Here is a 27,717-nt window from a genome sequence, read left to right as displayed (position 1 = left end):
CTATGATAACGAATGAACTCCACCAGTAATTAGACAAAGTTTCAACAGGGTTGCTTAGTAATAATATAGATGAAATGTAGAAATGATAAAGGCGGCCAGGTTGAAGTTTACATGATGTTGCATACGCTGTGACATTTCCAACGTTAACATTGTCTTCTGTACGCCACAATCTGGATTCAGAATTTCTTGCATGTTCGGAATATAATATTATTCGGAAACCAATAATAAGGTCGGCATCAACGGATGGATATCTCCATTTCCAAATGGCTTCGCATTTACTTTTTTCAACTCCAAGAATGTTGGGACTCGCATAGTGTTCTATAAATAAATGTTTAAAAATGGCATGTTTGTATATGTTTGACAAGTTAATTTCTATAAGTATTATTTATAAGTATTTCACTTAAAAAATGTATTGATCCGATTGTAAACTTGCATTTCTATGGAACGCCAACACTGCCCTATAGCATACAACTATGCAATTATTATGTCAATTTATCATTACGTGATGTGAACATATCTTTACGTTATGTCAATTTTTTATGAGATTATGTAAAAATATCTTTACAACATGTCATTGCTGCATTACATGAAGTAAATACATCCTGATTATGTCAGCACTTCATAACTTGAAGTCGAAAATTCATTATGAAGTGATAATATGTTTACATTGTGTTAAAACTTTAATACGTGAAATGAATGTTTCTTTACATCATTTCATTTCTTTAATATGTGAGGTCAAAATTGAATTACGTCAAGTGATTTGTGTTTTATAATTAAACTTATCATAACATGAAGTCAAAAATCCATTCCTTATTGAGAGTGTATATTTCTATTGTATCAAAGCATTATTACATGATATAGGTTTTTCTTTTTTCACGGCGAAAGCATCATGATGTGATGAGATGAACACATCTTACCTTTATATCAGTGCTTTATTACGTGGTGTAAACAGTGTATGACGTTATGTGAACATATCTTTATATTTTATCAACACTTTATCACATTATGTCAAAACTCAATTCCGTGATGTGGATAAATAATTACGTTATGTCAACTCTTTCTTATGTGATCTTAAAATATCTCTATATTGTGTTAACTCTTTATCATGTTGATTCCAAAAGAGCATTACCTGATGTAAAAATACATTTACAATTTCTCAAAGCTGTATATCTGGTATAAAATGGATGTTGACGACCGTGTTTTTATGACTGGTAAGAGGGGGGAGGGGTCCTGATTGATTAGGAAGAATTACAGACACAAATATCAGCCCCCTCTTTTCCCAGACATAACTTTACAATAGAAAAATGTAATGTTCATTGAAAGTACAGCCCCCACCCCCACTTTTGTTGAATTATAGTCCACAGAGGGTAATGTAATATATCTGAAAAAAAAATTAGGACTGATCGGAGTTGGACCCCCTCCCCGAAATAGGAATTTCGGGCTTGGAGTGGACAATTTTTTGTTTTTTTTTTTTGCTTCTCAATTTTTTTTTTTTTTTGCAAATATTCTTTTTCTGGCTGACCCCCCCCCCCCCCCCCATTCTTTCGAAAAAAAGATGATACGTCACTGGAATTAGTAATTTTTTCAACCATTCCAGGGCCAGAATTCTATTTTAAAAATCTACCAATACCTCATCTAAATCAATTGAGTATGTCTTAATAAGCATGCGTGGGCACAAATCAGTAGCGGATTTACGGAAGCGTATTAGTGCCACGCAATATTTTTTTTAAGTTGGTAATTTCAACTTTAAAGTTGGAAATTCCAACTTTCATCTTGGCTTTTTCAACTTTAAAGTTGGTATTTCCAACATTAATCTTGGCTTTTCCAACTTTAAAGTTGGTAATTCCAACTTTAAAGTTGGTAATTCCAACTTTAAAGTTGGAAATTCCAACTTTAAAGTTGGTAATTCCAACTTTAATCTTGGCTTTTCCAACTTTAAAGTTGGTAATTCCAGCTTTAAAGTTGGTTATTTCAGCTTAAATCTTGGCTTTTCCAACTTTAAAGTTGGTTTTTCCAACTATAATATTGGCTTTTCTACCCGCTTTTCCTAGATTTTTCTTTTGTTAACAGTATCACAAACTTAATTAAAATGAAAATAACACACTGAAATAGATTTGTTAGCAATTTATCATTGCAATCTTGGGGTAGGGGTCGAAATGGGGGAGGGGGGTTGGTTATGGGGAGTTATAATATGGCTCTTTAAGAATGGAAAATAAATATAAGCACATTAAAATAAATTGTTGAACTCTTTTTATCTGTGTTTGTTTTATTATTTTTCTTGACCTTCCCTATGACCTTACATAAAACTTCCAACTTTACATAAAAATCCTTATATTCCTTTAAGTTGTCTTGTGTAATTCTATTTAGAAAAACTTCCTATAAATTAAGGACACAGTATTCCGTACATGACAGGATTTCAACTTAACCAATTACAGATAGAAGTCATTTATTCTGTATTGTATAAAAGAAAGAGACAACAATTAAATACTCAATATAAACAAATTTTATTTAATCAAATGAAACTTTTTCTACTAAATTAAATACAAAATGTATCAATTCCATACTGGCACGGATCCTGGATTTTTTCAAGGGGGGCACCTTAGCCAGAAATATGTTGACAAGCAAAAATTTATCAAGTAAATATATAATAAAATCCTTCTTAAAACGTCAAAAGTCAAAGTTGGAAAAGCCAGGATTAAAGTTGGAAAAACCAAGATTAAAGTTGGAAAAGCCAAGATTAAAGTTGGAATTACCAACTTGAAAGTTGGAAAAGCCAAGATTAAAGTTGGAATAACCAACTTTAAAGTCGGAATAACATGTAGCAACATTAAGTTGGGATTACCAACATTTAAGTTGGAATTACCAACTTTAAAGTTGGAAAAACCAAGATTAAAGTTGGAATTACTAACTTTAATGTTGGGATTACCAACTTTACAGTTGGAAAAGCCAAGATTAAAGTCGGAAAAGCCAAGATTTAAGTAGGAATTACCAAGTTTAAAGTTAGGAATTACCAACTTTTAAGTTGAAAAAGCCAAGATTAAAGTTGGAATTTCCAACTTTAAAGTTGGAATTTCCAACTTTAAAGTTGGAATTACCAACTTTAAAGTTGGAAAAGCCAAGATTCAAGTTGGAATTACTAACTTTAAAGTTGGAAAAGCCAAGATTAAAGTTGGAATTTCCAACTTTAAAGTTGGAATTACCAACATTTAAGTTGGCATTACCAACTTTAAAGTTGGAATTACTAACTTAAATAAAAATATTGCTTGGCACTAATACGCTTCCGTACGGATTTGAGAATCTTGAACAAAAAAAAAATTGTCCAAGCCTGAAGGGGGACGGTCTATGGTTGGAGACCAAGGGGGAAAGCGGAGAAGCTCTCAGGCTTTATAGTTTTATAAAATAGTTTTAAACTGAATTCAGCTAAACTCAATGTGAAACTAATACAATATCCTACAAAGTAAAACCAATTAATTTATTAATTTTATGTACTTGTAGATTTTGGTCACTAGAGATGGTATTTCAGGCGGGATTTCCCCCTATCCCCAACCCACCAGTGCACGTGTGTTATAATGATGTTTTACACTTAAAAAAGGAAAGTTCAAGACTGATAAAAAAGTAAAACGTATGACAATGTTCTAAGTAAGCTCAGAAGTTTAGGACTTTAATTTATCCAAAAAAAACAAACAAACAAACAATTCAAAATACGAGTAAAAAGAAAAAAAAATGCTACACGACTCATAATTTTTGATTTATTTAATTATCAGATTAAAGTAAACGCCATTGAATTTCGACATGACTTTAATTCACAGTCGCAGTAATAAGGCTTTGCACGTTTCAAGATTGTCAATCCTTTGTCGCTTAAAATTTTTATTCAAATCGCTGAGATTTCTTCTACGACAATTTTCTCTCCCGCAAATTTAAGAACACAAGAATGTGTAAAAGTCATAAAGTGTTGACATAATGTAAAGGAAGGTTTATAAGATGCAATAGTAGTGAGGGATAATATCATTAAGAATTGACACAATATAATGAAAGGTTGACACAATGCAATAGTAGTGTGGGTTAATGTCATAAAGAGTTGACATAATATAATGGAAGGTTGACATAATGCAATAGTACTGTGGGTAAATGTCATAAAGAATTGACATAATGGAACCGAAGGTTGACACAACACAATAGTAGTGTGAGTAAATGTCGTAAAGAGTTGACATAATGGAACCGAAGGTTGACACATATAATAGTAGTGTGAGTAAATGTCATATAGAGTTGACTATATGTATTTAGGAAAGTTCACACAATGCAATAGTAGTGTGAGTAAATGTGATAAAAAGTTGATATAATGTAATGGAAGGTTGACGGAGTGCAATTGTTGTGTTCTGCTATAAGGCAGTGACGGCGTTCCATACATTTCTGACATTTTATGCTCACGGTAGGTGAATAATTTTATATACTTTTGTATAAAACCTCATCAAAGAAATTCATTACAATGTATTTTGAAATTGAGGCGCATCACGTTGTGCAATTTAATGAAAAACAAGTAAGTGTTAATCAAATGTTTCTTCTAGAATATTCAGGTTATGTTGAAATCGGATCAAAATTTGAAAAAAAAAAAAAAACACGCAATTTCATCGTGTTGTTTACTATCACTAATAGCCTTCTCAAAAGAAATTGAGTGCCAAATAATAAAGAACATCTTTTTTACTTTATTCGTTTGCTGGAATACTTAAACTTTTTTCTTCTAATTGAGTTGAAAGATACTCACGACTATGACAAACGGAGTCTCTGTGATAGTAAGGCCATGAGCACAAACATGATGATTTTTGATTAAGGTAACGACACATGAGATTTTTATTCGGTTCACACTCTCTACTCTCGCTACAATTTCCCAGGAATTTAATGCCTAAAAAAAATAAATGTATCTTTATTCAAAAACAAAAAAAGTGTCAATCCATTTTTTTTAAGAAAACAAACAATGAAAGGCTGGTTTTAAAAATCTGATTTGAAATGATTAAACTAATCTTTGGAAGGTTAATTAAATTCGCGAACAAATTAAATAATTTCCATAAAAAATTCGATTCAATTGTTCATTATTTTTTTTTATAATAGCCATCTCTGATTTTAATGCGTATCTGCCAACGTTCTAACCATGCGCGAATCATGTTATCCATGTGGTCTTGTGACATACTCTTAAGCATTCAAGATCTCTTCACAGACGTAAAATATTTTGCCGAGTCTTACATTTCTTACCATGCATGTTGATTTTTATAATAAGAATAGTCTATTTGTCAGAAATGACTAAATCTTGGAAATACGATTGTTGAATAAGGATATCCTTTCCCAGAAGGAACATGGTGACCATTACAACCCGAGTCCTCTCTCTTAGAAACGTCATTTATCCAATATGGATATAGCTGTAGGGGACGTAAATCTTCTTCTTTTTAATATATTAAAGTTATATATATTTTAGGGATTTTATAATATTATTGTTAGGATATTCAACAAATTTCCTAGCTGTAACTTCGCAATCTTTCTGAACAAATAGCCTAACATATGACACATCTCTTCCCCAGTTAGCTTTCGCCAGTTTACTATACAAACGTCATTTTTAACAATCTCCCTTCCTATTAAGATGATTAAGTATTGTTTTGACGTTACAGTAAACATTTCCCATAAACAGTAGGCTCTGTCTCGTTTTTCAAGCCTTAACAATGCTGCGCAGGTGATAAAGGTATATTGCTGCATAAATAAGGGACGTTGACGATAGAAAAATTGAAGTCATCACGTTTATCATAGAACTTAAGCAAAGTTGTTGTTAGATTACCATTAATGTATTTTTCAAGTAAAATGTTGAAGTATGAAACAAATTTCTCAGACTCTTTGTTATCTTTGTCTCTGTCTCCCGAGGATATATCGTATCGACATAGGAATAATTGAAATAACCATTGTAAATTGACAATACGTCATCGATATATCTAAATGTCGAGTTGAAGGCAACAGCAAGTTTTTACTTCTATTCACGCATAAGAGTTTTCACAAATTCTCTTTCATTTGAATACAAAAATAGGTCTTCTAATAGCGGTGCTCCATTAGTACACATGGGGATTCCAAAAGATTGTTGTCCCTTAACACCAAATAAAAAAACAACAAAACCATAAAAGACATGTACATTGTCAATCTGAAAATCAAACATATTTTTGATGTCAACTTCAGAGTACTTGTGTGTGCAATCAAAATAGGTATGGTTTTACTAAATACTAGTAATTTTGCAAATGACCTCTTACTAGGTACATGTAAGTAAATCTACGAATTCCATATTTATTGGAAAAGCAGCTTTCAATTATATAAAAAAGCCTGGACTTTAATCTATCGTGGGGAATGCTTGTGTATAAAGTTGAAAAGTCGTAATTTTTTTTGCACTCGCTAAAAACTATTCTCTCGTTTGGTATCATACAATACAAGTAAGCTACATCGGACGCAAGGTTTTATTAATTTCAAGCCCATTCAGCTTCTTTCAAACGCAATACTAAGGTTTTGGGAATTCCACGAAACCATACGCGCATGATTTGCATCCCATGTAACATTTTCGCAATGTTACCCGTTGTTAAATGTGCTACTTATGCAAAGGGAAACGTTATTCATTATATTGTATGATCGTGAGGAAAATATCAGATTTATTTAACTAAGAATTATCAAATGCCTCGATGGTATCTAATCTACATCTTTCCCGAAAATTTATGCAAAAATTTATCATACCGAAACAAGCAAAACTTTTGAAATTAAACTTTCAAACTCAACACGGCTATCAAATTCACTTTCAATTTTAATGTAAAGTTATTGATTACACTAACTCTGATTCATGTCACGTGAACAGACTATAGTGACGTCTACAACTCGAAAGTTTTTCGTTCAATGCATATGAACGTTAACTATTGCGGGAAAATGCACTAGGTATCGTAAGAGGATGAATATGATGAAAGCATGCCGACGACAGGAAAATATGAATACTTGTTGCCCTATCACGTGGTAATATTCAACCAATCAGATAATGCGTCGTTTGGAATAATCATATGGATTGTTTATAGCAACTATGTCAAAGATTCCGCACTCCTCAATGACCGTAAGCGCAGAGTAAAAGTCAGAATTAGTAGCCCTTAACCAGCAATCGGTGGCCTTTCCATATGACTGAAAAATGCTCGATAAGGAAGTTAAAAAACAGACTGTAGAAGCCTTATTCGTATAATATTTTGTGATATATGGTCTCTCTTATTTACTGTAATGTATAATATAAGGGAATCTCTGGTCTCCGATCGCTAATTCATCCACAACTCTACGTGACCTCTGGTCTTGTAATTCCTATCAGCATTATGTGACCTCTGATCGCTCTAATGAAATATAAGGTAACCTCTAGTCTACATAACCAGAAAATGAAATACAATATAAGGAGACCTCTTGTTTTCCTACTTTATTATTAAGGTCTTCCGTCTTCAGCGTAAGTCTTTCTTGTTATGTCGCCCCAGACAAAGTCGGGGAGATATATTGCGATTGTACGCATGTTTTTTGTGTCCAGCCCTTTTCTTGAATATGGCTGGGACAATCTTCCTGAAACTTTCCTCAAAGGAAAATCACTGGTTGTTGTTGTGCCATGTGGTCATTTAGTTTCAAAAGGGCTACCATTGCCTTGGAAACTTGGAAAAAGCGACGAATTTTGACGAATTTTGTCCGCGAGTGTTCTCTCTGGTCCCTTGAACATTCGTCATGAAACTTTTATTTCAGTGATTAGTTATTGTAGTTATGTGATTCGCATTTAAAATTTTCAAATAATCAATCATTGCCATGGAAACCAGGGGAAAATTAAAGTTCTTTAATTTCAAATTTCTCAATAAATCGTTTTGAAACTTTGAATGTTAATTCCTTGTAATGTGTTAAAGTGATTTCTATTTTTAAAATTTAAAAAAAATTGTAATGAGTCGCTCATAGTTGCCATAGAAACGAAACAAAAAAAGGTTAAGATGTACACGTGTTCTCCAAGGTCTAGGTCAAAGTTCTTCGTATCCAATAAAAGTTTTTTTTCACAAGGATGACATATCTGAAATAGGAAAGCGCTACCCCTTTCCGTTCAAACGTTATGGCTAAGGATCTATGTTCAAGACGACCCCCCCCCCCTCCTGTATGAAGCGCACATCCAAGTAGAATACACAGATATAACATATACAACTTACAAGTAACGTTTTAAAAGTTTCATTCTTAAAATTCAGTTCCCTTGATATGATTTGATATTTTGCCAACATTCATTCTTCTTCTCTCTTGTCTCTAGATTTTATCATTATTTTATTTCATCTATGAAAAAAATAACGATTGTTAGCAGTATGTATTAGCATTTTGCGTATTCTTGAATTTGTGATACGTCAAAGAAGCAAAGTTGTTCAAATTGTCAAGCTTAATTTATTGTAGTTGTCAAAATACGTCCGGAGTAGTCACTTCCGGCCCAACTGGAAGTAGTTGGAAAACGCGTATTTTTGCCGTTCTTGACAAGTTTTTTGGTAACATATGTCCCTGGGAGATTAAATTAATTTTCTGTCCGGCGTCATCACTTCCAATCAAATCGGAAGTAGCAAAAATGGCTTATTTTTGCATTAATTAACATGGATTTAGAGGATTCAATTTTTGGGCGTTATTTCTCATTTTTGTTAGAAGTGAAAGGTACTTCCGGTCAAACATGACGGAAGACCTACTCGTTGCTTTGAAACGAGCTTTGCTCTAGTTATCCTTTTTGCTTACCGATTTTGTGCACGCGATTTCTCGAAAACAGATCGATGGATTTCCATGAAACTTTCAGTACTTATGTAACATTACTTGAACCTGATACGAATTTTTTCGATTTGATGACGTCACTTCCAGTTCGGAGATATTGTCGATCTTATGATTTTTGAAGGGTCAGGTTGTCCGCAGACTTTCTAAGAAATGGTTCTAGATAGAATCATAAAACTTTCAGGCATGGTAGTCCTAAGTCTATAAATATGCGTAAGGTATTTCATTTTTATCGGAAGTGCCGCACGTCGGCGGTTGCTATGACCCGAAAAATTACATATTGCGAATTTCATAATTTAAACACCTTTTCTACGATATATTTTTACCTGGAAATAATTTGATTAAACTTATAGCACAAAAAAAAAGTATAGAATTCCAAGATCTTTCAAATGATATCTCGAAAAAGGGGCTGGCCCCTAATACAGTAAACCAACTTTTATTCGCGACGACATTATTTCAAGATTAACCAGGGATAAGCAAGTTCACGACGATTAATTTTCGCGATCACACCTATCTGGGTTCTCTTGTTAATAGATACAAAGACTATAATGAGCGGTTCGCAGCGAGAAATATTCGCGATGACAAGGCTCTCGCGAACTTCCCCAAAATTTCTCGCACGTGAATAAAAGTTGGTTTACAGTAATTAAGGGCCTACAGGGGCCGAAAGTTTTTTCTTTATATCTCAAAAAGTATTGAGAATTTGTAATACATCTAAGAAGCAAAGTTGTTCACAATGTCAAGCTTTATCTAATGGGATCGTCAAAATACGTCAGGTGTCGTCACTTCCGGCCAAACCGGAAGTAGTCGGAAAACGCGTATTTTTGCCGTTGTCTCTGGTAGCATAAAAATGTATTTTCCGTCCGTCGTCGTCACTTCCGGCCAAACCAAAAGTAGCCAAAAAAGCTTATTTTGAAGGTTTTGATGCAAAATTGAAATTATAAGTCACTGGAGACAACTTAGCTCATTGCTTTCTTGTGTTGATGTCAATTCCGGAACTTCCGGTCAAAACCGGACGGAGTACCTACTCGTTGCCTTGCAACGAGCTTTGCTCTAGTTATTATTATTATTCAATCCCTTAAATTCCATTCACTTTAGATTTAAACATTATATATAATTATTTATCAAACATGATAAAAAGAAGAAACCCATACTGTATATCCTTTTCGTATAAATGACGTTCTTAAGACAATGAGTTCTTAAGAGAATTTGGGTTGTGATGGTCAATATGCTCGTTCTGGGAAAGAATATCCTTATCCAACAATCCTATTGCCAAGATGTGGTCATTTCTGAAAAATGGTATTTGTTTGTTCTAGCAAAAAAATTCTCGCATGAACTTCTCGAATTTTTTTATCACCCTTCGTATATGTTTATCACTTTTCATTTTGTTTTTGCACAGATTGATTTTACACTGTAGGATTTCGTAGATGTATTCCTCTTAATAAAGTAAAATGAACTTGTAATACGTACTTCCGTATAGAGATACATATGCAGACTCGCTTGCTCCCCATCCTTCAGCATTGAGTGCAAGACATCTGTAGTAAGAACCATTTTCATTGATAAAATCTACATCATTAATGACAAGTCTGGGCTCAACTAAGTCAACAGTACTGCCGTTGTATTTTGCTTCGGTTATATTTATATCGACTGTGATTCCATTACGAATTCTTTCCCACTTCGTTTCATATGGTGCTGGGATATTAGTTAGATTTTTAACTGAAGCTCCGATCTCGAGTTTTGATAGGAAAGGAATATTGAAGTAGGAATTGTTTAATTCAACTGTAGGAGTACCTAAATATCACATTAAACAGAAATAAACATAAATAAACCCACGATAAAAAATAATAATAAAAGCAAACAACAAATGCTTGCGGAAAAAACATTTTTCAAGAAGTCTGAAACATGCCAAAATGCCAAAATGTAATACCTGCGAGTTTTGAAGGGGAAATAAGGTAAACAGTATTATACCAGTATTTCATTAAAAAAAGCATACATTGTTTTTTATTTTAAGGCTTAATCTACTTAATTGTTTTCGGAATTTATTTTATTTTATTGAAATTTTCATTTCAGATGTTAAATGCATTATTAATATTTGCTTTAAGAATGGTTTAGGGGAAAAAATGATGTTGGAAAGTATAGAATGGAATAGATGATTTTATCTGCAAGCAATTGTTTGTGAATCTAGACGAATTTATGAATACATACGCAATGTCTCAATTTGTTCAGTATATCCTGTGCTCTCTTTCACAAAAAAATGCCCACCCCAACTCCTTGCAGTGATAGTTATATTATAAATTTCTCCAGGATCTAGTCTATATGGCCATGTGAAATTATTTGAAACCGTATAATTCATGTCAAAATAGCCAGCACCACTTATTTCTACCATGTAACCATTGACCAAAGTATCATTTTGTGGAACCGCCCATTCGAGATAGAGTCTTTCTGGATGAAAGTCGCTGGCATTTAAGTCGATTGGACCCGGAGGAAGAGGATCTGAAAAACATGATAAATTTTGTTTCAAATGTACAGATTTGATTTTGCACATATTATGCACCTCTATGGGGAATATCCACTGTAAGAATGCAACCTGGAGACTAATAATTGCACTTACCAACAACTATTGGTATCCAAGAGTAAACATTAATAATTTCCGTTGGATTACTGAGCAGAATTGTGGAGGTAATATATAAATTAAACAGGTGTCCAGGAGCAAAATATGATTCAAACGTGTAGTTATTTTCTCTTTCAACAGACACGCTTATGTTCAGTGATCCTTCGTTTTCTACCAGTGCGATAGTGTAATACTTGAGCACGGTGAAGTTCGATTCCTCAAACGGGTCATCCCACCACACGGAGATATAGGATGTGCTTATCTCCGATCCTATTAAGTTAGCCCTCAAGTTGGTTCCTGTGAATGTTTAAAGAATTATTGCTTTAAGCTTATCGCTTATGCATCAACAAAAATAAAAGTAAATTTTCAATAAATTATACTTACTGTTGAAACATATTTCGTTCCTGCGATAAGTGTCACGAGCACACATACATTTTCCGTACTCTTTTGAGCATTCTAAATGGTATCTCTGATCACATTCCTTTGTCATGTTGCATGAATCATTAAATCGGAACGCTTCAAAAGATAAAATTGAAGATTTATGTACAAAAATCAACATAACATTAAAAGTTTGAAATAAAAAATTGGAGATTAATATTCTTGTCCAAATGTTAAGGCATTTGATGTTTTGATGAAAAATTTATGTATGCATCGTCAAAGTGAAAAGACATCATACTAGTGGAAAATAAGAAACAAGTATATAATTAAGTAATTGTATTTACTATTTAATAAAAGTTTACACGGATAATATTGTGTTAAAATACACTATGTTTATAACATTATTGGATATAAAGCTCTGTCTTTCACAGTTTCAAACATTAAAACACGAATTATGTACATTATGATTGAAGGGAATAGTCATGGGGGAATGAAGAAAAGATTTATATGTTAATTTGCGTATATGACAGTCATTTACACAAATAATTTTTTTACACCGTTGTCATCATACATGTAGATACTTGACTTTCTGATTGACAATATCTACAAGTATGTGGTTTTTGGAAACCGAATCTCCCATTAACCTATTGGAATTCCCATACGTACCAATTGTCCCCCGTTATTCGCAGACCTATTTTGTATTCATATGAAGCAGAACTTGTCCAAAATCATATACATGAAAAGAAGAAAATATTATTGTGGCCTTTAACTGATCAGCCTTTAGATATATCAACGACGATGGTTATTTCCATCCTTACATTGTATGTCGATACAATATATCCCGCTGAGCTTGAGATAAAAGAAGCATGTACCACAGAGTCTGACATATCAGTTTCATATTTGGATATTTTACTTGAAAAAAGCGTCGATGGTAACCCAACAACCAATCTCTATTATAAACGTGATGACTATAACTTTTCTATTGTCATCTTCCCTTATTACTCATGGCAGCAATATGCATGTACACGTACCTTCATCATCTGCATACGGAGTTTATATCTGGCGGTTGATTTGATACGCAAGACCATGCTCTACGTACTATGAACAATTTCAAAAACGAGGTAAATTTTTGACATGCAAGTTCATGAAAAAATATTAACAAGAATATATTTTAAAGTCATCATTTCGATGTTTGGTGGATACAATGACGTTTTCAGCAAATACAATTTATCATTAAGTTAAATGCTGATTGACGTTTTTATACTTCATGTAATTGATATTGAATGAATTGAGTACTAAAATCTGTTTAGTACATGTATACCTGTATTAAAGTATTCCTTTTGGATTTTTAAGGTATGCACGCTTTCTATATACCACTAGTTTAAATTGATCTCTCTCTCTCTCTCTCTCTCTCTCTCTCTCTCTCTCTCTCTCTCTCTCTCTGTAGAGTTCTACAGTGCTCTATAAAGCTCACGCTACTATGATCGCCAAAGTTACCCTCCCGATATTGACACAAAACATACTTCCATTGACTTCTAATCTGACAATATTGCCATGACACCATCCATCAGAAATCCGAACTTGAAGTTGATATCTGACTTCGTCATCAAAATTAATTTTATTAATCCTGAGTAGCGGACGTGGCAAATGGCTACTTCCAGCGTATTTATCTTTGTTTATGTCAATGACTTCAGTTCTATTTTGTCCTATTTTCAACCATAGTGCTATGATAGCCCGATGGGAATAAGATTCCACAGTTCCTGAAAATGAAGCCGATTGTCCAAAAAATGTCGATATGAATTCGGGAGTGACAATGATGACTGGACATACTGTAAACAAAACAGAAAATAAAAAAATTAATGCCAACAGACCATACACTGTAATTAATCAAGTTTATCCTATTCTTAGAGCTCAATTTCTACGTGGACTTTTAGTTCATCGCTCAACCAATTACAGATTAAAACAATTTTATCATTGTGACAATAAGGATTAATAGATAAAAGGTGAAAATTTTACGATTTGTTTATTTTGTTCTCCAATATATGAATTTTTTTTCAAAGTTTATCTTGATAGTATCTGCGGTAACCCTGTTGACGCAATAACTCAAACACTTTTTCAACGCATTGTTTTCAAATTTTTCCTAAAAGATGGGTTGACTTAAAGCCTTATTTTGGATATTTTTAAACTACTATTCCAAGTTGTAAATGAAGTGAATCCGGAAATTTTAACAAGCAATAGACAAAGTTACTTAAACATGCTTACATTAGGTGGATACATTGTTTCGCACTGCCTGGAATTATAGACATGTACCCGGAGTGGTTTGTAGCCAGTTCAAAGCTCAAAAAGTAATTGTCGGTTATTGTCACCCTGTTTGAGGCAGGATGTTAACCCCATAGTCGTTAAATTAAAGTTACGTGTAAAAAAAAAAGTACTTTTTCTTAACTACTTTTGAGATAATACAAAGGCTAAATAAAGCAACAAATCTAAAACGTTTTTTTTTATTTATACAAATCAACATCAGAACTTTGATGAAAATTTGTCATAAGTCAAATAATAAAGTTCATTTTCATTGGCGAAATAGATATTTTTGATTAGTAGACAACTGGCACCTAAACTTTACAGGTCACCTAGAGGCCTGAATATTTCGTAAATTGCCATAAGTGCAAGATTATATCACCTTTTTTTGTTGTTTTTTGTTTGTCTATGCAGTTGTTCCAATGCAAATTGTACAGTATGTCATACTAAGTATTTGCTGTGTTGCAAAATATCATGTAGTTTTTTTTTATAATACTTCAATTTTTAATGAAACAGATTATTATATTTTTAATAAAATATAATAAAAGATTATAAATAATAATAGTATAGATATCATGATACAAAACATTTTGCTAGTTTATAATGAACTTTTTACGGATGATAGAAATAGGAATACACCAAAGTAATCTTTTTGTGTGGTTAATATATACTCTTTTTGGATATTTTAATTAAACTTTAAAATACATATTCATTAGTTATTGATATCATACTATCATATCCCAAGACTGTTTTTTTTCTTTACACTTACTTGACCTATCAGCAGTGACTGTTAATTGTAGATCCGTGGTTGTAATAGGAGCGCTTGTTGTTGATATTGAGACGTCACTGTAACCCATCGTTTCGCTTTCAGTTAATAGCTGTGTATACCCAAAACTATAGGAAGAGCCACTGAAAGAAGGATTTTCATTGCTCGTTTGCATTTTAGAGGCACTTGTAAGTGCAAAGAGAGATTGGGTAACGGTCGATCCATTATTAACGATATCCATGAAGGAATCCGGAGATACGACTGTACTCTTCAGCTCTGAAGGAGCTGTAGGTAATGTTGTAAACGGCGTTGTCGAATTGTCATCTGAGGAACCATTTTCATTTTGCAATTCATTATCGACAACAGGTAGCGCAGTTGCGTACGTCAAAATGATGCATAGCAGAACAAGATCAAAGATGTACACCATAGTGGTGTGTTGGATCGTTCTGCAAAGATTCATTGTGCCTAAAACGGTTCTGTATGAGTCAGCATCTAAAATTCAAAAAAAACATATAGAACTTTATCATAATTTCTAAATTGTCGGTGTATTTTATTAATGAAATATGAATTTATTTTACAAGAAATGTTTGCAATTTCTCTTATATATAGTAGTGTTTGAATGATAGCCATGGGCTTGGTTTGGGTGAAGAGATAAAGATGGCGATCCTCCTGGCCAGAGGCAGAAGACAAAATTCTGCTGGAAACAGATACCTGGGAAATATTTGTACTAATAGTGCGCCGTGCCGTGCCATGACTTTGACGCAAGGTCATCTTGAACAAAATTCAACTTCGAAGGCATGCAGAAGAAAAATAGCTTTGACTGCATAATTTTGTAAAAAAAAAAAAAAATAAATAATAAACAACAGAAGATGATTATGAGCAGAAGATAAAATAACATTGACCAAATGTTACTTGATGAATAATAAATGCATAGGTTCCATTCGTGATATTGATAAAAGTGGAACCTTGCATAGATTCAAACAAATAGTAAAATGTATTCGTTTTTCCGACTTCATGTGGGCAAGATTGATATCACTTGCAATAAAAATGAAGTAAGTGTGTGGATACACAGCTCTGTTTAAGAGAACGCCTTTAAAGAATGGAGCAGGATTTTTATGTTCTCAAGCCAGCTCTCATTTACTATACAGAGTACTGGTATTCACCCCTACTACAAAATCTTAAGTCACCTAAGATTTTTTTCTTTGTTTATCATTTATTTGAACTGTAGGAGAAATGTGCAACAATATATTCAAGAAGTGGTGTATATCAGATATGGATATCTAAAAATTCCAAGGAACTTTGAATTTTGAATGAAACAATTTTTTTCCACAACCAACTGCATTAAAACTAACGACTTTTCAACTTTACAGACAACCATTCCTCACGATAAATTCAAGTCTAGGCTTTTTCACAAATAGAAATCGTAAATTAACTCACTTTGTCAATGGTCTTTTGCAAAATTATTTTGTTTGAAAACATTCTGATTGTACACACGAATACCCTAAAGTTGACATTAAAAAGATGCTTGAGTTTCTGATTGACATTATCATTGTGGAATTCAGATGTGTAACTTTTGTACCCCGTTTTTAGCAGACCTATTTTTGCATTCATATAAATCAGAATTTGCACAAAACTTAGGTGCACTTTTTACAGCTAAAAATTAAGATTAATAAATAAATATAAACAAGATGTGTTTGTGAAACACTGATGCCCTCGTATGGCAAAAAAGCAAGGATAAAACTTTAAATTTCTTAAACGCAGATCTAATATATTGGTGCCCAAAGTAGGGTATTCTCACTGGAAATACAATTGTGAAATATGAAAGTAGGCCAAGGTTAAAGTTTTTTTTTTCATAACCATGAAAATCTCCAAGGTCAAGGTCAAAAAGTCAAGATATTGGTATCTAATGAAAGGTCTTGCCACAAAGAATAAATATGTGAAGTATGGAAGCCCTAGCCTTAACTCTTCAAAAGTTATAACGAGGGTTATAGATTTTAAAAAGTACGCCAAACTCCAAGGTCAAGGGGTCAAAATTCTTGATATCAAATGAAAGGTCTTGAAGTAATGATAAGTATGAAAAGTTCGAAAGTACTGGTCCTAACCCTTTTAAAGTTATGGTCAAGCCTTTGCTTTTTAAAAGTACGTGGGTCAAACTTCAAGGTCAAAGGGTCAGTCAGAGATCTTGGTATCCAATAAAGGGTCTTCTTTTCACAAGAATTACACCCGTGAAGTATGAAAGCACTAGCCCTTAGCGTTTAAAGTTATGGCCAAGGTTAAAGTTTGTTCATGAGTACGGAAATCTCTAAGGTACAAAGATCAAAGTTGTTGGTATCAAAAGAAAAGTCTTGCCACAGAGAGTACACATATAAAGTATAAAAACCTGGTATTTACTGTTTAAAATAAATGGCCATGTAATAGTTTAGAATTTTTGTGTAATATGGATTAAACTCCAAGGTCAAGGTCAAAAGGTCAAATTTGGTGGTTCCAAAAAAGGTCTCGTCACAAGGAATACATGTAAAATATGAAATTCATACCTCCACTGAATAAAAAGTTATGGGCAAGGTTAAAATTTTTGCAGACAAACAGACAGACTGAGAGATAGATAGCTAGGCAGTCAGACAGACACGACAAAAACTATATACCTCCGAAACTTCGTTTACGGGGGCAAAAGATAGAACGTCCATGGTCGCCGATTAAAGGTGTGGCCGATTTTTGATGCTCTGTTTTCCGTATTTATCCCCCTAGACAATTAAAAGCGTTAATGGACGTTGTCCGTTGACGTACTGTTCTTGACATTACTACTGAAACTGGAATATCATATGTTAAAATGGGGAGTATTTGAAATATCAGTGAAAAATGAAGATAAATTCGTGCGAGACGATACCTAGGCCTTTCTTGAGAAAAAAAAATGGAGAAAAAGGCAACATTTTGTAGAAACACATATTCGAATTGGACATTAGGGTGAGATGCTTCTGAAACGTGACGTGACATATCAAACTTGACGTAACGTCAGAGTTTTCCCCGGGTTTCACAACAATCCATTTTCAGAAAACTCGTGTGACCTTATTGGTAATTGCAAAGAGGTGAAATTTTCCAATATTGTTGCAGTACGGCTTTATATGATAAATATGCCTGTTGTTGGCTTTCATTAAATCACGATGAAATTTTAAAAAGAAATTTAAGGAACTTTTGGATCAACCCTCGTAAATCTAGTATTTTCAAATATAATTTGCCACGCAACATTGATATTTTTTGGTCTCTCCACAAATTTCAATCGAACAGATTGACTGTTATATTTAAACACTACTTTCTTTCTTTTGAATAACTGCATCCATATGCAAAAAAAATCAGCGTAAAAGATAATTCTTTCTTTCAAATACAAAAAATAATATCTTAAATATGAGTTTTTCGGCGATTTTTGTAAATTCCACAGTTTTCACTAACGCTGTTCTTGTTCTTCTTCTTCTTCTTCTTTACATAAATCATTTATAAACAGCTTCTGCTCAATGTAGTGACCATGATAACTTTCAAAGTGAATTTCTTTGCAAGGACAATAGGAAAATTCATGAGGTTTTTGTTTATAGGACCTTTTCATAGAACTTTTCAACTGTGGAAAAAATTAAATGCCTCAACATTTATAATAATTACATTACAACTACATTACTAACATAACTTATTGAATAACTTTATATTTACATCCGTTGAATACTTTCTCCTTTATTTCTTAAGAAAACTCATTGCGTTAATCACTGCATGAACTACAGTCGGCAAGTCGCCTGTACAGATTCCTTATTCAGTGGCTGTTCCATCAAGGAATCATATAAAGAAGTTCGCATCATTTATACAATAATTAATCTTTTTAATCCTTAATCCTGCTTTAAATGATTATTTTAACAGATATAAATATAAACAATAAAATGTCTTTCTTTGTTATAACTAGAATAAACTGTCGCAGCTACGAGCGGTGATCAAAAAGTTCGCGAAATATCTCTATATCTACAAAACCACGATTGAGACTAGAAAAAAAATTTGGTACACACATAGCTATACACAAGTTCTATAAATAGCATATACTGAATAAAGCTTTGCGTCTTGTTTGTGACGTCACAATGTAAAAATGACGTCACTATGTAGGTCACTTATGACGAAAATTGGCTGTCTCAGACGTACTCTTTTAAAAAACGACTGTAAAATTTATTGTATATCTTAAAAATCCCTTGAAAGTAACGTATAATAATTTGTACACAGTTTATTAAGACAAATAACTTCCTATAAATTCAATCAATGATTGGATTGGTCGTTTTAGTAAAGGAAGGCAGATGGATAAAAATTATACTTGTTATATTGCCCAGTGAAAACAAGTTTAAAAGGAGGTGTGTTTTTAATTAAGCAATTTGGTATCAAAGAGGCCCAATTTACAATTTGAAAAATAGCTGAATATTTTAACAATAATATAATTATTAGATACCTAAGATATCGTTTACTTTAGATTTAAAACATATTAGACTTGATAAGAAGAAGGCACACATTCTCTAATCCACCTTGAATAAACGTCTCTTCCGAGAGAAAGGATTTGGATTTTGATGGTTGCCATGCTTATTTTTGGAAAGGATATTCTTATCCACCCATTCTGTTACCGAGATTTGACCATTTCTGACAAATAAACTATTCTTGTTATAAAGATTATCTTACCTGGAGAGAAATATAAAACTCAGAAAAATCTTTCAGCTTTTGTGACAGAACGCTACGGAGGGGGTCACGTGACCGCCTATATCAAGTGATTCGCGCATGCGCAGAACTGCATTAAAATCGGAGAGGATTAATATAAAATATAATCAACACTGAAACCAAATATTATTTCTGTTATGGAAGTTATTCAATTAGTTCGCGAACTTTTTGATCACCCCTCGTATTGCAGAAAAAATTTACATAACCCGTTTACGCGTGTTATGTATTTTTTCTGCAACAGCTGCTTCCGTTAATTCCAGTAATAACAAACAAAGAAAGCATTTTATTGTTAAAGTGGAATTATATTCCAATGTACATGTTGCATGCTTCCTTCGTGGAAAAAAATAATTTACAGTTATTCCACTTCAATGAAATAATATGTACAGTAAATATTTTAAAATACGAAATCTCTAAAACGTTTATGACCGCCAATCAGCAGTCAACTGAATACTCGAAAACGATTGACATTTTCCTTCTTATTTTGAAAGGGTTAAAGTTCATTGATACTCTTATAAGAGAGATAACTCTTAATGATATAAGAGTCTATTATTCCTTTATAGATTTGCCAAGTTGAAGTGTCTTTTTTGTCCAAATTTGCCCCGCAGGCTATCCTATAATTGTTTGTATTTTACTTAACAAATACATTTCTTCTGGAAAATCATTGAGGTTCAAGCTACAAGGCATCTGAATACAATGCATGAAGCCTGTCAAAGATGGAAAAGCTAAGATTCAAGTTCGAATGCCTTCTTAAATGCTGAAAAGCCAAGATGAAATTTGGAAAAGCCAAGATAAAAATAAATATCACGTGGTACCGATACGCTCCGGTAATATGAGCATTCATATATCATTTATTTAAGAAATAAAGTCCGCGTTTTCGTGAACGTTGCAGGATAACCTCCTCGGTCTCGAAATGTTGTTTGAAAGATAAAAGCCGAGGCGTTAGCCTCGGCTTTTATCTTTCAAACAACAATTCGAGATAACGCCTCGGCTTTTATCTTTCAAACAACTTTTCGAGACCGAGGAGGTTATACTGCATCATTTACGACAACAAGGACTTTATTTCTATTCTACCATGTCTACTAAAATCGCTTAAGGTAGCCCGATCCTCAGATTTATAAAATAAGCAGTTAAGTAACCAAAAATACTCATAAAAGTATCTCTGAATCCACAAAGTTATGTAAATTTATCCAGAGTATTTCTTTAAAGTTAAAGATTAAAGTTAATCATATGGAACTCGTAAATTTACTTACCTCGTTATTGGTCATTTGCAAAATTATTTTGTTCAAACGGATTCTGATTGCACACATAAGTACTCTGAAGTTGACATCAAAAAGATGCTTGAGTTTCTGATTGACAATATCTATGTGGTTTTTGGAGACCAGGTATTCCAACAATCTCTTGGAATTCTCATGGGTACAAATTGCGCTCCGTTATTAGCAGACTTATTTTTATATTCATATGAAGCAGAATTTATGCAAAATGTTATGCGTGAAAAGAAGAAAACACTTGCTGTGGCCTTCAACTCGACATTTAGATACATCGACGACGTATTGTTTATGAATAATGATAATTTCCATTCCTAAGTCGATACGATATATCCTGGTGAGCTTGAGATAAAAGATACCACAGAGTCCGACACTTCTGCTTCATACTTGGATATTTTACTTGAAAAAGACACTAATGGTAATCTAACAACCAAGCTATATGATAAACGTGATGACTTTAACTTTTCTATCGTCAACTTCCCTTACTTATGCAGCAATATACCTTCATCACCTGCATACGGAGTATATATATCTCAGCTGATTCGATACGCAAAAACATGCTCTACGTATAAGCAATTTTTCAAACAAGGTAAATTATTGACAAGCAAGTTGATGAAACAAGAATATCAACAGTCTCGTTTAAAGTCATCATTTCGTAAGGTCTATGGTCGATACAATGACCTTGTCAGCAAATACAATTTATCATTGAGTCAAATGCTGACTGACGTTTTTCATACCAATTGTTAGTCCATTATTTATACACTGAATCAACGACGGATTTTTTCCGTTATTTCCTGATCATGACAACGAGCACACTCCTCCATGGCACCTGATCCCACCTCTGATGATTCGGAGGTCCGTGTTTGCTCTGCTCTTATTTTGTATATTTTTTAATGGACTTTGAGATTGAATACTGTTCGTTATCTCCATATCCTTCATTATACAGGGAAAATTGTCAAATCTCCAATATTTTTTTCAGAAAAAGCGAATTGCAATATCATCAATGCAATTTCTCATTGCAAATTGATCAACAAATAAATGTTAGATTAAAAAACGATAGGTATCCAGGCATTCAGAGAAATTGTCATGATTTTTTATACAGACCCTGAGACGTGCTACTACCCCACACGCTCGCTGCACGAACGGTACACGAACGCTACACGGTTTGCACGAAACGCTGCACGGTTTACACGAAACGCTTCACGGTCTGCACGAAACGCTACACGGTTTACACGAAACGCTTTGCACGAAAGGCTGCACGGTTTACATGAAAGGCTGCACGAAATGCTTTTTACACGTTTCTCACACGCTTTGTACACGATTCTTGCACGTTTTGGCCTCGGTTTGGATTTTCTACTCGGACTATCTCGGGCATTATTACGGTTTTATCATTAATTAAATGGAAATCTTTCACAAAGCCACATTTAGCAGCTGTTTAAATTAAATATCAGTACACTAGTATTATATAAACCGATAGAAATATTTAATCCTCTGACAGTTGTAATTAATTAATAAATAATTGTCATTTCGTATTTATTTATTTATTTATTTAAAAACGGAATACCGATATCATGAATGACTGTTTAATAAAATACAATTCTTATATATTAGTCATTCATTTCGATGCAATATTTTTACGAGTATAATTTAATAAATTAAACACAAATTCGATTTCCTACTGCAGGAAAATGAACTCATTGATTTTAAATAATATTGATTATATTGTGTTTGATTTCCGTGGGCGGATTATTTTTCTTTATTTTGATCTAGTAATAAAATTTGCTGATATACTCTACAAACGATAATTGATACATTTACAAAGACTTTTTTTTATCTTATATGTAAGCATTATCTATAGGAGGGAAACCGGTAAGGTGGAGGGTTAAATGTGATGTCATAATCTATTCTTATTCAATTTCTCTTTTTACATGAAGCTTATCAAATAACATCAGTATACCGATCATACTGTAAAAATACGACTAAACGTATGTATATATGTGTACATTAATTAATAGTTGCGGCATTTGACTATACATTGTTCAACTGTACATACAATGTAGATCGATCTTTACACCGGCATTCAGGTATATTATAACAAAACTGAAATATCTTAGATGAAATAAAAAGTACGTGATTTATAAAACAAATAATATACAATTATTCATGATTTACTCCTAAGCTTTTCTAACATGATGTTCATGAAAAAACTACCAAATCAGTTCTGTTTATTTTACTGTTTACGGCTAGAAATTCGGATTTACAAATAAAAGATGAAATCCGCTGATTTATAAATACGTTGTACCCATTAAATATTTATAGATCCATTTTATTTAAAAAAAAAATAAAATACAGTCGTAATTTTCAGGTGTCATATAAGCCGTGAACTCGACATGTACATATAGCAAAACAGGTTTTGTTTTGCCATGAACTCGGAGCCCGTGATCGCTGTTGTAAATGACCTTGATCACAGTTGAAAGGCGGAAAGAAGATTCCAATACATTTTAAGGGGTGTATCTGCGCACACATTAAACAAAGGAATTAAAAAAGAATATAAAAATTAGCATTTATTTAAAATTACATTAGATTGAAAGTTACAACAAAAAATGAAAGAGTTAACTAGTAATTGAATTTAACCCCCCCCCCCCCCCAATTTCTAAACATGTGGCCGTCAGTGCATGTGAATTAGAATTATAAAATCCATTTATTTGACAATAATGAGCAACGAGTTTTATGTATTAAATGACACATCGTTTCAAAACTTTCTTTCACGTACTTAAAATGTAAGTAGATGCGCGGATTCCTGATATATTTTTGCTTTAAATAAAAAAAAAAAATACCGGGATTTCTTTCTCTCTTTGAGAAAAAAAAATATTTAAGAAGCCATGATCGCGTTGATAGTAAATTGAATTCAATGCCTCTAAAATTGTGTACATAGTTGATTAATTTGAACACATTTTCTATGGAAGGAAAAGAAAATAAACAAATATATATTATACATTACCGTGTCACGTCATTTTGTTGTTCCATTTTTTTTTTTTATTTTAATCCTAAAATATCACAAGCATAACTAATTCAATAATTAAATACTAATACAATTTGACATCCTGACCCATCGATAGCCACATTTAAAATGAAATGACTTCCGAATGAATCTTACACGATTTTTGCACGAAAGTCGCACGTTTCTCACACGGTTCTTACACGAAAGTCGCACGTTTCTCACACGCTTTTCGCACGCTCGCTACACGGTTTGCACGAAACGCTTTGGAGCTTACACGAAACGCTGCACGGTTTACACGAAACGCTACACGGTTTGCACGAAACGCTGCACGGTTTACACGAAACGCTACACGGTCTGCACGAAACGGAAAGCGCACGAAAGTCACACGCTTTTTTGGGGTAGTAGCACGTCTCAGGGTCTGTACTTATTTGGTATTTTTTGTCTTCTATCTATAATACATATTGTAAAAGACTTTTGCTATCATTGCAAGACACGACAAATCACTTCTCCTTTCATATCATGCTAATAAACATTAGTATTTAAGGCTGAATTCACGAAAATCATATTTCTCTAAAACTGTTACTGTGTATTAATTTTTTCTTCTTTTATAGGGTAAAAATGTCAACTTTTATAAGACCTTCTCTAAGACTTCCAAAAGACCTTGAATCATATAAAGATGAATAAAATGAAATTTTTTGCATGAAAAAATTTTATTTTCAAACTTCATTTTGATGCATTTCAAATTAAATAATAATTTTTAGAGTTATCCTTCCTGGCTGAGGATCAGATATCCTGAAATACGGCTGATCGTTTCCTCTTTAGAGAAACGAATTAGGTCACAATGTCTCCATTACGCTGTTCCATTTAACACCAGAGGGAAAATTTGTTTGCTTACCTAGGTATAGAATGCAGACGGTTTGAGCTTTCTTTGCATTAAAAATAGCTTTTTTAAATTACAAATTTCTTTGTAATATGTACTGATTAGTTTTAATGAATATACAATAACAAAATCATGTTTCTGTTTTACTGCTCTATTGGGACTGAAATCACGTTCTTAAATGTGTAGTCAGATCCGAAGAATAGCCCCGCTTAACTATAAAAACCAACATTCATCAGCAACTTAATGCAATTTACAGTATTTATACTGCAAAAGACGATACATCGATGTGGTGTAAACAAGTATTTCATGCTAGGGCCAAACATGCATTTGAATTGTTCAGGTTTGATACGTGTTTCTGATCTGATAATTTTTTGATGACGTTCGTGATTTATTGAAAAATAATGTCCGCGGCTTTTCTTTGATCTTCGCAATAATCGAATTTCTTTTTTGTAACTGCAAAACATCAATAAACAGGAGCACTGCTAAGTTGAGCATCCCCTCACGGCAGGAATTTCACCGGTAATGACATTGTCTCCATGAGGAAAAAAATCTCAAGAAGGACTTTAGAGAAGACTCATTAATCTAGTTAAGTTTAAATCATTTAAAGGTAGAGATAATAAAATTTATTGCATCACTAATTAATATTTTTAACAAAATCTTCCTGGGAATGTTCATATATATATTTTACAAAAATCGAAGGAATTATTACGGACTTGAAATCAACTTGAAAATGTTGAAAGATTTAGCAAATACTATGCAACTCTTCGCTGCACTTCAAACACCGTCTTTTTATATATATAATTACGAGGGTTGTCCGAAAAGTTCGTGGACAACTGCCATATTTTTTTTTTATTTAACGCCATGTGTTATAAAAATTTGGTAGGAATATTTTAACATAAATCCAAATGATTCGTATTAATTTTTTTTTCAAAATATTACGATTTATTCAAAACTTATCCAGATTTTTTTAAAATGCACAAATCGGATCGCGTAGCAGGTCAAAATTTAGTAAGTTACACACTAAATTTTAATGTCTAATGTCATACTCTCTGTAAAATGGAACAAAAAAGAAAAACAACCTAGAAATACAAATTAACAATTGCTACATCGATTCGAAGACCAAATTATGTTTTTATATTTTGCTTTGTTGAAAAGAAATTAACTTGACAAGATAGGTAATCAATATTGAAAACGACAAAAACGATGACGCTTTAGAACGTCACGGAGCAACAGTTAACGTTGCAATTTTGTGTTTTACCTAGGAAAAATTCCGAATAAACTCTAAGAATGTTGAAGGAATCAAGAAATTATGTCACAAACGAGTTGTGCATGTGTGTACAAATAGAACAAGTAGTATTTGAGTGACAGAGACTCTATATCGGATGAGGATGATCTGGGAAGAAACGGTTAACTGTAAAAATCTTAACAAAACTTTAACGCTTGTTACGTCAAGGAAAGACATAGGCGCTTCAGAGAAAGCAGAGATAAGTAATAAAATAAATCAAAACATAACAAAGGAAATTATACAATGAAAGCAATTTTAAAAAAAATTGTCAAAAAGGATTTAATGAACAACCCTCGTACATGTGAATGACCAGTGGCCCAAGCTAATTTCGAGTAAAAAAAAAATGGTGGGTCATTTTTTAAATTGATTTCAGAATATCTCGAGAAGTATATGGAATATCGGAATGACCTTAGGTACAAGTAGAGATAAAGATTGTTTATCTATGAATAGATTTAAAAAGAAAGAAAAAATTTATAGCATTTGATTAAAAAATATTTTTAGAGTTCCACATCTTTATTTTTTTTTACACACATTTTTTTAAGCGATCTGGTCCGAAGGCCTGTGCTCCTAGCAGGGACTATTCACGTATGTTCGAAGTAAGTATATCTCACAATTGCATGTAATATTCATAAAATCTGTGAATACCCGAGGAAACAATATTTTATTCGTAATGAAAATTGATAAATTATTAAATATACCAATGTCAAGGGGTCAATGAAATATGTGAAATGTCTTCATATATTTCTGGAATTACATTCAGGGTTATAAGGAATTAAAAACATGATATTTTTTGAAATATTTAACCAATTAATAACTTGAAAAAATTAATATATAAGGTTGGTCCTTTTACAATACCACATAAGTATGTGCAAGATGAGAATACTTGCGCGTGAATAATCTCTAGATCGAACAAAGCGAAACACCGTTGACAGGGTCTAAAAATTTCAATACATAAAAGTTATAAGTTCCAAGAAACAAGTTAAATATTAACCTTTCGAGAAAATGACCCTGATAATATATTCTACAATTTTGGTATCAATTTTCAAACTTGAAAATACCTTCGGGCCAATATTAAACGTTGAAAAATTAAAATGATTCAATTTTTACCCTGTACAAAATTCTGTATCATACTGACTTGAAATTGTTCATTTCCTTATGAATTTGAAAACCAATTTTTATGCTTACACGTTAATACTAAAAAATTCTTTCTCCCCTTTTGTAAATAGAATCAATGATAAAATATATAGAAAAAGTAATGAAAAATAAAAACCTTGTCATGATCATTTGTGAATATCCTCTTAATAAAAAAAACCTGCATCAAATTCTGTAGCAGAAGTATTTCACTCAATTTGCGTATGTATGTTTAATAACAACCACAACGCAAAAAGCCTCACAATTTATAGAACGGAAGTTTAATTTGCTTCAGTAATTTTCTATTCCTTTTATACGATGCACAAGGCTTTACACTTATATTTTTAAAAGACTTGTTAAAATTACTAACCATTTAATTTAAACGTTAAATAGAAGACATGATAAAGAGTTGTTTTACTTGTGTTTGAAAGGTTAAAATCCTAATTTATGCTCCAGTGTGTTTGCAAAGGGCTTACTGGGTCTCTTCTTACTAAAGTATTTCATTTTATTCAGCTTTCTGTAGTCTGTATTTTTTTTTTACACTTTTTGATATTTTTGCATCATAACAACAG

The 27,717-nt window shown here is 32.7% G+C and overlaps 1 protein-coding gene across 1 annotated transcript; it reads right to left on the bottom strand.

Annotated features, from left to right (window-relative positions):
- LOC134245750 (uncharacterized) lies at positions 1-27,368 on the bottom strand (the record flags this gene model as incomplete). The annotated part of the gene is made up of 9 exons (XM_062728008.1): positions 27,285-27,368; positions 14,859-15,347; positions 13,318-13,623; positions 11,801-11,932; positions 11,417-11,713; positions 11,011-11,298; positions 10,276-10,596; positions 4,763-4,900; positions 1-318 (listed from the first exon to the last, which is right to left on the bottom strand). Coding segments are annotated over exons 2-9 (2,257 nt in total), but the record flags the coding sequence as incomplete, so codon positions are not given.
- Positions 27,369-27,717: the final 349 nt, after the last annotated feature.

Source organism: Saccostrea cucullata, unplaced genomic scaffold, assembly GCF_032062105.1.
Source record: "Saccostrea cucullata isolate Sc308-1 unplaced genomic scaffold, CSIRO_AGI_Scuc_v1 ctg2294, whole genome shotgun sequence".
NCBI lineage: Eukaryota > Metazoa > Mollusca > Bivalvia > Ostreida > Ostreidae > Saccostrea > Saccostrea cuccullata.
The sequence above is the reverse complement of the archived record's forward strand: the minus strand, read 5'-3'. Positions and strand labels throughout refer to the sequence as shown.